At 48.4% G+C, this 11,209-nt stretch overlaps 1 protein-coding gene across 2 annotated transcripts in view; it reads left to right on the top strand.

Annotated features, from left to right (window-relative positions):
- The first annotated feature begins 707 nt into the window (after positions 1-707).
- WNK2 (WNK lysine deficient protein kinase 2) overlaps positions 708-11,209 on the top strand; it is a 117,189-nt gene continuing 106,687 nt past the window's right edge. The window contains exons 1-2 of one of the 2 annotated variants that reach the window (XM_075159466.1): positions 708-868; positions 1,136-1,921. In XM_075159466.1, the coding sequence (XP_075015567.1) occupies positions 1,163-1,921 (759 nt within the window). In that variant the 5' untranslated portion in view covers positions 708-868; positions 1,136-1,162. The remainder of the gene's footprint in view (positions 869-1,135; positions 1,922-11,209) is intronic. The other variant, XM_075159465.1, reaches the window with a different exon arrangement.

Below are 11,209 nucleotides of genomic sequence, written 5' to 3'. Positions count from 1 at the left end.
TGAGGCGCAGGGTGTACAGTACTGGGTTACCAAGCGCTGTGCGTGAGCTGCTCCCTGGTCATGCTTTACGTGGGAAGGATGCTCAAAAACGACGAGGAGGAAGGGTATTCGGTTCCTCCCGAGTCACCTTCCTTCTAATTACACCGGGAAGAGCTGGCTGCTGCCGTCACCTCCTCGCCGGCCGCGGACCGGGAGAGCCGACGGAGCCGCGGGCTGTGGCCGGGACCCGCGCCCCGCGGCCTCGCAGGGAGATGCTCCGCGGAGCAGCGGTGCGGGGCCGTGCGGGGGTGCGGGGGCACCTGCCCGGGGGGGGGGGGGGGCACCTGCCCGCGGCCGGGGGGTCCCCCGGGGCCGCTCCGGCGCCCCCGGCCCCCGCCCGCGCCGCGGGGCGAGGCGGCGGCGGGGCGCGGGGACCCTCCCATTGTCCCCGGCGGCGGGGGGCGGGCCGGGCCGGCCGGGGGGGCCGCCCTCCGCAGCCTCATTGGCGGCGGCCGAGCGCCGGTGCCTTAAATGGGGCGCGGGCGGCGGGGCGCTCCCCATTGACAAAAGCGGCGCGGCGGCGGGCGGGGGCGGCGGAGCGGGGCCGGGGCGGCGGGCGCGGCCGTGGCTGGCGGGGGCTGCCGCAGGGCTCGCACCCCGAGCCGCCGGGAGCGGAGCGGGGAGGCCGGCGCTGCGGGCGGGGGCGTGCTGCAGCGCGCAGGGGCGGGCCGCGGCGCGGAGCTGCGCTGCCGGCAGCCGGCTCCCTCGGCACCCGCTCCGCGGCGCGCACAGCCGGGCGGGCGCACGCACGGCGGAACCCGCCCCTTCTCCCCGCCGCCCTTCGCATCCCCGTCCATGGCGCTGCGGACGGCAGCCCCCCGCTCCGCACGTAAGTAAGCGGCTCCGCCGCGCCTTTGTGCGCGGCCCTGCCCGCCCCCGCCGCAGGTGAGGCGGCCCCGCCGCGCACCTGAGCCCGGGGCGCGCCGCGGGGCTGGGCGGCCGCGGCGCGGCCCGGGGAGCCCGGCTGGCCGCAGCCCGCCCGCCTGGGAGCCCCGGGGCCGCCCGCGGGGGGGGAGCGGTGCCCGGCGGCCGGGGCTGAGCCCGGGCCGCGGCCGCCGGTGCGTCAGGGCGCTGCGCTCTGCCTTGCCCCTCGCAGGTGGCGGTGGGGCGGCTCGGCGCGGGCATGGAGCACGGTGACTTCCCCGGCCCGGGGGCGGCGGCGGGCGCGGAGACCTCAGGCCTAATGGAAACTGGGGGCGATGCCAGATCGGCACCTCGGCGGGGAGGCAGAGGAGGCGGCGGCCGTGGCGGGTTTCCAGCGACTGCCGAGCCCGGCGCTCCCCCGGCTGCGGAGACGAGCATGAATATTGATGGGCCCGTCGGCGGCAGGAGGAGCGGGGCGGCCGCTGCTGCAATGCCGGGAGCCCCGGCCCCGCCGCTCCGCGCCCCCTGCTCCAGGGATCCCAAAATGGTCCATCAGCGGTTCCTGCGGCGGAGCGTGGTGGACTCGGACCAGGAGGAACCTGCTTTCGACCTTCCCGAGTCAGAGCATCAGAGGAAGATTATCCTGCTCCCTAAAACCAGGAGGATAATTGCGGAGAGGGCGAAGGCAGGGCACGGGGCCGGGGAGAAGGTGTGCCTGGAGGCTGAGCCCGCGGGGGGGCTGAAGGCAGCGCCAGCCCCGGGCACCGTCGGCGGGGCTGAAGAGCAGAAGGAAGCCGGCAAAGATGTGGAGAGGAAAGAGGCGTCGGATGCTTCCAAAGATCAGAGCAAGGCTAAGAAAGAGGAGCCCGAGGAGGAGGCTGATATGAAAGCGGTTGCCACCTCGCTGGATGGCAGGTTCCTAAAGTTTGATATTGAACTGGGGAGGGGATCCTTCAAAACGGTCTATAAGGGCCTGGACACGGAGACGTGGGTGGAAGTTGCGTGGTGTGAACTTCAGGTAAGCCGAGCTGATCTTCCTGTGTTTTTTTTCTGCTTTGTAAGCCTGGGCGCTAAGGGCAACATGCCGGTGTCATCTACAGAAGCTCAGCTTTGAGCAGCCTTTATAGTCACCATTGCTTAGTATCCAGTGTCTAACTATAGCGCAATATTCTCATTGGCTCTGAATCTACCACCTTATGTACACTCCTCCCAGGCTTAACCCTCCCGGCCCCGGGATCTGGCTGCCGACACTAACCATGTTAACATAGGACCTGTCATATTGCATAAAAGGGTCACGAGTTGCTCTCTCCGAATGCGCAAAGCCTGGCGAGAAGAGCTAAACGGAGCTCCTCTCTTCCCCCCTGCCCCCAGCCGCTTCAGAAAGCAGCAGCTTGATTTAGCAGGTCTCTGTTAGAAAGGCACCGAACATAAATGAAGTTGGAGAGCATTTGCAGGAGTGAACTTTCCTTTTTCTATAAATAAAATGCGTTATGATTTTAGAGATTGAAGATCTGCTGCCCCCTTACTTGCCCTGTCCCCTGCTCTGAAATTGTGACTGTCGCCAGCCTCTTGTGAATCAAACCTGCGGAAGCTTGAGTGCTTTCCTCCTCTTAGGCATCATGAATTAGTGCTTCGGTTAGGTCAAAGACCTGTCTGTCCAAATACCTTTTAAAAGGAAGATTTTAAATAAAAGGTCTGATTTGGGCTCTAGATTGAAGTCATCCACTAATATCTAAAGAGAGTGATGGTTTAGATACTGTCTTTTGCTGGTTTCGGACTTAGCTGTTACCCTTTTCGTAGTGATTTTTATATTCTCACTTCTGTAAAAGTGACAGTAGTATATGCTTAATTTTTTTCTTTGTGAAGCTTTTAGTGTCTGTTACTTACCTCATTTCTGCTAGCATCCATTTGAATGAGACCTATCTAAGAGAACCTGAAATAGATTTTTATTTTCCTTGCACTATTACTTAGTCTGAGTTACTCTGCAATTTTGGTGGAAACTAGAAAATTTAAGTGTTATAATTTGGGGTCCTTAAAGTCCCACTGGTTGACTGAGCTTTATGGCCTACGAGAGCGTTTGAGAATAGCATGTAAATGTGATGTGATAAGCCTGAGCTCCTGATTGTTTGTTTATTTTTTACTGTTGGCCCAATCTGTAAATCACTCCCGGCTTCCTGGGGTAGGTGGGGATGGATGTACAGCCACATCTTTATTCCCTAATGATTTCATTACACAACGCAATCATAATTCACTGCAGCACTACTTCCTTAAGAAGTATGGGGAGCACTTCTCAGTCTTCATAATCATGCGTTCCCATGGCTTTTATTAGACAGAAATGCAAAATACAGAGCCACAGCAGTTGGGCAAGGTAAGGCCCGGAGCAGAGGACCCGGAGGGTCCCTCCCCCGCCTGGAGGGGGTCCTGGGGGGGGCCGGGGGATCACCAAGGGGCTTGATGGGACCTGAGCGAGGCCGGCGCTGCTGGGAGCCGAGCCTTGCGGGCAGGCCTGGCCTTTCTCTGGCTTCGGCTTGAAACTGAATCCCCAGCGCGTAAGGCTTTTACTTCGCTAGCCTGGAAGCCCTTTAGGACGGTACCTGGGTGCTGTCGGAGGGCAGGTTTGTCTGTAGCAAGAGGCCGATGCTGCTCAGCTGCCGGCGCGGGCCAGCTCTGCGGCTGCAGAGCCATCGCACGGGTCAGGAATTCATCTTCCTGCCAAATTTTTCAGTATGCTCTAGCAGGGGAACTGAAATAGATGTATTTTCGACATACTTTCTGTAACAGAATAGCTCTATCTACAAAAGACTGCTAAATGTGTTGGAGAACACATCTGTGTATTGAAATTCCAGTGTTTGGGTCGTTTACACTTAAAGAGATTGGGAAGGGAAAATTGCGGCAGGAAGCTTACCTGGTGACTGGTTTTCTTATTCCTAGTTACGCTTGTTTAGGAATTCTTGAACCGACTGCATGTGAAGAAATCATCTCTAATAATTCCCTAATTCCCACTATTTCCATTAGATGTGCTTCAGCTTAAATCAGATCTTACTACTAGATACTTTCAATTTAATACAGAATTTGTTTTAGGCCTCTGACTGTAGAAAGAAAACTCTCATTATTATTCAGTGCTTTAGAGAAATTGGTGTGAATCCACAGAAGTAGGCGAGGGCTGCTGGTTCTCCTTAAACGCTGCCTGTGCGCCCTGCGGATTGGGAGGTGATGCCGGAGGCCAGGCGGTGGAGGTGGGGTGGGAATTTTGAAAGCCAGTACTTCGGTCTGGCTTGAGAAAGTCTAACTGAATGACAAAAGTCTTTAATCGCCGTGTGATTAAAGCCTGTGCTCTTAGGATGAGTTTGCATGAAGGAAGCAACCGGGAGAAGGTGTGAATAGCTGTGTGTTGTCTTGGGCTTTTTGGCTTGTACAGGACTCTGCTAATTCAGGTAGGGAGTTCTGCTGGGAAAACGTTCAGAGGGTGCTGCCAAGTAATCACTTTATTCACGGCATTTTGAACGTTTTTAGGTAAGCTGTGCTGGTTAGATATGCCCCCGTTTGTCTCTGTGTAGGAATGTTCGGGTACCCATAGCAGAAGACTGAGTGGAAGCCGTCACCACCATGCTGCTGGAGACAAAATGACGTCCTCTGCAGTCTCAAACCATCAAAACCCATCCCGGAGCCTTTTTGCGGAAAAATTGCAACAAATTGTACTTTGTCTTTCTTCTGGAGATGTGCTTGTGCTTGTTACTTTTAGAGCCTGAGAGTTTAAAAACTAGCAGTATTCACGCAGGCATTAATCCTCTGGCCTTGCTCAGCACTTTTTTCAGCCCAGTTGTGCTGTTGCCTGTGTGTCTGTCTCTCTTCTTTGTCCGTCTGTACAAAGACCTTGCGAGCCGTTCTTGTTCAGTGGTTTTATTTCATTGAAAAGATGGCTTTAGGGTTCAGAACCGAAATCGTGGCTTGGATTAGGGTAGGATCCAAATGCCAACCAAACTAGATCTGGATTTTAGACCTGTCTGAGAAGATGTGAAAGCTGTAGTCAAATTCTAGCTAGAAAATAAGTGTATTGTTCCTTCCTGAACCTGAAGTATTGGAGCAGGATTAGCGTGCCCTTGCAGTTTGGAAGGGTTCGCATTCTAAGGTTTTCAACAGCTATAATTAATTTTAATTGGTGGCATACAATTGCTGTGTGGTGTGGCTTCAGCATAACAGTATTTCAGTGTTGCACTCCTAAGTAAAATGTTGGGTCATGAATAAGAAATATAGGCTTTGCCAATCTACTGCTGGCAAGCCAAATATTCTTTTTAGTTAGATGAATGGTTTCAAAATCCCATCCTACTTCCCTTTGGGAACATGTAGGGGAACTGCAGAAGAGTCAGACCTGGTACTATCTCAGATGCAAAGACCTCATTGTACTTCACGGTTCTCTCTTTGACTCTGAATACAGAGCTTCTGTTCGACTGTATTTAATTTTAGTTTTCTTCGTTGCAAATGTGGAAAGGAGGGACTGCCTCATGCTGCTGTTGCTGTACCCGTGGGGAGGGGGGGTGAGAAATGCCTGCTGGTGAACACCGCAGGGAGGCCAGGCTTTTTCCACCAGTTGCCCAAGCCTTGTTCTCCACTCTGCGTACTGGTACTTAGATGGACGCTGGTTTTCTCGGGACGCTTGGCCTCCGGGTGCTCTGCATGAGAATGCATGGGAGTCCTGGATGCTCCCTGGGACAGCGCTTGGTTCAGGTATCAGATGTTAGAGGTGTTTGCAGAGCTGTGGAAGAGTGAAGGATGGGCAGAGGTCAATTCTCCTTCCCCGCCCATATAGCTGAAATTAGAAATCGAGGGTATTAGAATAGCTCTGACCGCATTTTCCAAATGGCCACTAAACCAAAGGGGCTGTAATGGTAAAACAACCACAAATAGACATTCCACTCTAAGGTGCCAATTTCTTACTCCCCGCACCTGCAGCTTTTCTGCCAAGCTTCTGGTTGTATAGTTCTGTAGGGGAAAAAAATTATCTTTACGAGATAAGTGTTTTACTTCATAGTTTTATAGCGCTTTTTCCTTTTTTTTATGCCATTGCCAGTCTTTTCAAACTGCCTGAACCAAAGAAAAAAACGTGAAAGTACATTGTATGTCTTAAGTCACTCAGATATTCAGGAATTTCAAATTTTTGGAGGGCACAGATCTTAACTGAAAATTAAGTTCTAAATGTGGATGTATTTCTTTCATTTGATTCATATGCAGTATTAATATAGGAACAGATAATGTATTTTCTTGATCTCAGTTTTTATTCCTTAAATGAGAAGCTCATCCAGATTGGCTGATAGCTGGCTGATTTTAATATGGCATGAATATTCTAGAAGTACAAGATGAGATTAGACTTTGTTTTAATGCAAGGTGAATAAAAAGGGCATTTAAAATCATTAATGCTAGACCTATGTGAACTCCCTAATTTTTGTTTCTAAGGCTGATAATCTTTCCTCAAAGCAAAATTTCTAGTTTGGTGAGTGGATGAAGGGAGGAAAAGCATGCAGTTTATTTCTAAGCATGTTACCTTATGTATGAGAGAAGGCTATGATGCCTATGTAAATATTTTCTTAAATTTTTAAGCGTTATTTTCCATCTTATGTCCACTTAGAAGATCTGTGATAGTTGTTCAAAGCGATACCAAAGGTCCATGGCTCAGATGTTTTTGTGTAAGCAGATACATTTGCATGATTAAAAGTGGGAGCCTGTAAAATGAGCAATATTAAAGCAAGTTCACTTTGCTCTAGCTGGCAAGTCACTTTTGGCAAAATTAATTATGTGGAGTTAAATTACGTGGAAGGAGGAGGATGTCCACAGCCCCTGCCTCAAGAATCCAGGGGATTTCTTTCTGAAGAAGGTAACATCTTCAGGATTTTCACTGGTGCAGTAGTTTGGCTTTTGTAGTGTCCTTGTAGGCTGACAGCATTCATCTGGTGTTGAAATAGTAGCTGGTTACTATTTATGCTGTTAATTTATTGGCCGGGTAAACTTTATAGTGTAAATGAACAGAATAATTTAGAAAACCTGTTTGGGAGAAAGAAGGAGGGAGACTGTGTCTGAAAGCTTGAATCTGGTGTTGCTGTGTGCTCATATTAAATTAACTCTGAGACTAATTTTGTCTGTTTCAAGTTAAATCTTGAGATAGTGACTTCTGTTTAGATTTAAACGATTGGTTTAGCTCTGCTTTACAGTGTCAATATGAAAACATGTGCCTGTATCACTGGTGTTTATTAGTATAGCTGTTGCCCTGACATGGAGAAGCAGGATAGGGATACAGTAGTGAACTATTAATAGACTGCTTCTCAAATTCAGTAAATCAAAGAGAGCTGGGTCAGACTTCAGATCCTGCCTTTGAATCGAATAAGACTCCTTTCTTTTGCTTTTGAGTGCATTTTGCCTAAAGGTTGGTTGTATGCTCTTAATCCTGGTTAAACTCTTCATGCTAAGTGTGTGGAGTCCAGCTGCAGTAAGAGGGAATGACTTAAAATAAAACCAGAACTCGGTGTAAAGGATATTTCTGGTCCCTTTGGTCATCTCTTGTCCACAGCTGACAGGGAAAAAGAGTTGATGTTGCAAGCTGTCATCTTAGTAATGTTTGCACTTGAGATGCAGTCTGACTTGTCTGTATAACATGCTGACGTGTATAACATGTATAACGCGGTTGAATGCTGCCTTTTTTGTGGTTAGGGTGCTACAGAGGGCTGAAGAAAGCTCGGTGGCACTGGTAATGGTGTGCTAAAAGAAGGGTGGCAATAGCAATTCGGCTGTTGGATACTGGGGTTACCAGGATTTTTGCGTGCTCTGAGAGATCGGAGCTGCTGCAGAGGCTGGGAAGAGTGATTCTTGGGGGGGCAGAGGAGGGTGGAGGCCCTGCTGTAAGGACCAGCTGTGAAGGGATTGTGGAGGAGGGAGGTGGTGATAAATCTGCTGGGCTTCAGGAGCCCAGCTGGAGGGGTAGGTCTGGGTTTGAGTGCTGGGGAGAGCTCGCTACAACTGTCCGGTCAGGGCGAGTTTGGTTTTCAGACTTGCTGTGACATAGCTGTTGATTGCTGGCAGCAGGATGCTTCCCTGCCTGTTGAGTAGGTGCTGTGGTAGGTCTGACTGGCCAGAGAACACAAATAGAAGGTGGGTGCTGATGCATGATACCCGGGCAGCCTTGTAGGTATAAGGAAAGGGCAGCCAAAGGCATCTCATGTGAGATGTATGACGCTTGGCACGCCTGTTGGAAGAGACATCTTCATTGCTCAGATGGGAGGGGGATATGCAAATAACGTTTGGAGAATATCTGAAATGGTCATGCAGAAGCAGAACTGGTTTTCCTCTTGGTTCAGTTTGTACCTGTGAAATTGAAGTTACATCTGGAAACGCGTTATCTCCCTGAAGCGATATTGGCCTATTGGAAAACATGGGTGCTATCCCAGTGTTGATTTCAGGGTGCCTGAAGCCTAGCTTGGCAAGGCAGGGGAAAGCTGGGGTGCTTTCCATGCAGTTGAGAAAGGTAGAAACAACCTTCACCTAGTATCTTGCTATTCCTATGTAGCTCTGAAACAGAGGAGCCAACTCGCCACTCTCCTACTCCCCTGCCTTTCTGCCAGGAGTGAGTTTTACAATTGTGTTCTCTGCAACATCTTAAACAGTGAATGGCTGCAGCCTCTTCTGCGGGGGCGGCTGGACCCGTTGTTAAAACCGCAAGATGATAGATACTTTTGAATCTGCTGTATATGGTGATTTTTCTTTATATTTAGAGAGAGAGGAGTCTTAGCTCCTCTTTGCCTCCATTTCCCTTCTGCGGAGCAAATGAGGAAAAGGCTTTGATCAGTTGGTGAACGTGTGAGCTGTCCGGTGTGTAAAAAGCAAGGCGTGCACCCTCATTCTCCATAGCCCTCTTTTCTTCCCAGAGTGCTTGCAGATCTTTCTAAATCCAGTTTCCACATAAACCACAAAATAGAGCCCGTTTTATGTATTAGATTGGTCCCTTGCTCTGGAATGGACTAATCCTCAAACCATAAGCAGCTTCCCATATCCCTGAATAAAATCTCACTATCCTCCAAAGAAATCGAGTCCATACCTCCTTTTGGCATGATGCTTATCCAAAGCAGCTTGCTTCTTGGGAATTTTGTGCAGTACGAACTAGCTTGGGTGCTGCATAGCTTCTGAGCTGTTCTTCTGACCTTCTCCTTGCAGATGATCATTCCCATGTAAAAGACACTGAGAATTGAATGCAAGGAGAGGGTCACAAGTCCTGTCTCCTGCGATCACCTCTGTTGTGGACACAGGGTGTCACTGAACACCTCTAAGCCTTAGGAAGCATCTTAGTTGCCAGCCAGTCATCCGTAGGGATTGATGAGCTCAGTCTGAGTTCTAAGTCAGCTGGTAATAAATGTGTTCCAAGGACTTCCTAGAGCAACCATGTTGTTAGCAGTGACTTGGCTTGCTCCGAATATGTACAGCTAAATGGTGTGTGGTGATATCCCTTCTACTCAATCCCTGAAAGAGAAAATAAGTAAACTCATATAGTTGTACTCATCTTGAATTTTATTTTTGGAAGATGCTCCATTTCAGGCTTGAATGGTCTTACATACCTGGGCTTTCAATTCACTATTGTCCCACCAATGCTTTCTTAAAAAAATGTATTACCCCTACTAAACACGCCATAGCCTAAGCCCACTGTGGCTACAGCGTTATTCTAAACCCGCACATTTCTGGAGCTGATGGGATTTCTTCCCTCCTTCTCCAGAATCTTCCATGTAAGTGCGTGTGCATTGTAATTCCTAGCAGGTGTCAGTGTGTACAATCAGATTTTATAAGCGATTTACGGGAAAATAATTTTTCTGTATTGTGTTAATACAGCATAACGGCTATATAATATGGTGGTTAAATACGCAGTGGGAGTAATGGGTAAAATGAAATGCTGTATTATGGGAATATACATGTTGCTTAAACTGCCAGGGAAGGAGTAACTTAAGACCTAATACCATCTGTTCTTCGGTTGTTTGCTAGAGAGGGATACAAAACACTTATTCATGAACTCTGAGGAAAACAGATAGGAGAATGCAGGCTCAAATAACGCTTGTGGGTTTTTTCTTATTTGGCTATTTTTTGTGAATTCAATCTGATCTTCATGCCTGACTTCTTAAAGGAAAATTTGTAGATTTGATCCTATTATAAATCTCTGCAGCACTTTTCAAATTAACTTTGGTATTTTCATGTAATTTTTGGTTAGGTAAGTCAACTTAAAACTGCTTTGATTCCTAGCTTTTTCTAAGAAAATGAAAACTCAAAAGGAAATGCGCATTTTTGTTACACGCTAGTCCTTTTTTTTGCAATGCTGTGTTTTGGGGAAAGCTGTACTTTAGTTGATTACTAAAGCTCCCAATTTGCCTTTCTCAAATTCTGAAAGTCCTGCTGTAGTAGTCCAGCTCTCCTGAAAACTACTTAAAAGGCTTTTTGTTTCATCTTAACCCAGAGAATTTGAATGTAAATCTGTATGGATGACTTTTTTTTCCTAGCTATGTTTATGCTTTTCGGGAACTATCTTACCTTTTCCATTAATTATTTAGCAAAGTACGGGCCTTAATAAACTGTGGTTGTGTACCGAGCACAGCGATGTGGTGGTCCCTGTATTCCTGTATTAGCAGGGCTTGTCCAAATGCCGTTGTCAATGTTTTTCAAGTGCTTAAAACTGTCTAAAACCCAGTAAGACTGAACAGATGGAGGAAGGTTTTTTCTTTAGCTAAATAATCAAAAAATTGTTTATTCTACAAAATAAGGTTTTATTAAAAAGAACAAATGACAGTTGGTCACTTCATACATGGAGAACTGGGTATTTATTTTACAAAAGCAGTGTAAACCAGGCATTGCCTACGTCTGCTTCTGAAACGGATGTTCCTTTTCTCTCACTGGCGTGTGCTTGAAGGATTAAAATCACGGTGTTTGTTCCAGATTTCTGTACAATAAGCAGCTTTCTAACATGGCTTTTCCTGATGCTGTCTTGATTTTTTTTTTCCAGTTAGAGCAACATTTCGGGTGACCCATTGTACTCGCTGGAGCTAATACAGCTGTGGTGGTTGACTGAGCAGAATCAATTTTGTCTATTAAAATAGAACAGTGTAGAAGGGGGGGCGGATCACAAAATTTCCAGCGGATGTATCTCTGCTGCAGGCCGTGCAGCTCTGCTGAAACATTTGATAAAATCTAGTCTTGTAAAACTCATCCCAAATAGGTTTGCTGTGTTCTAGGCTTTACTGATTAATTCAGGAAAATTGCCATGTTTACATGCATTTGAACTTGTTTT

This window comes from Calonectris borealis, chromosome 10 (assembly GCF_964195595.1).
Source record: "Calonectris borealis chromosome 10, bCalBor7.hap1.2, whole genome shotgun sequence".
Lineage (NCBI taxonomy): Eukaryota > Metazoa > Chordata > Aves > Procellariiformes > Procellariidae > Calonectris > Calonectris borealis.
This window is presented reverse-complemented; position numbering and strand designations above follow the sequence as displayed.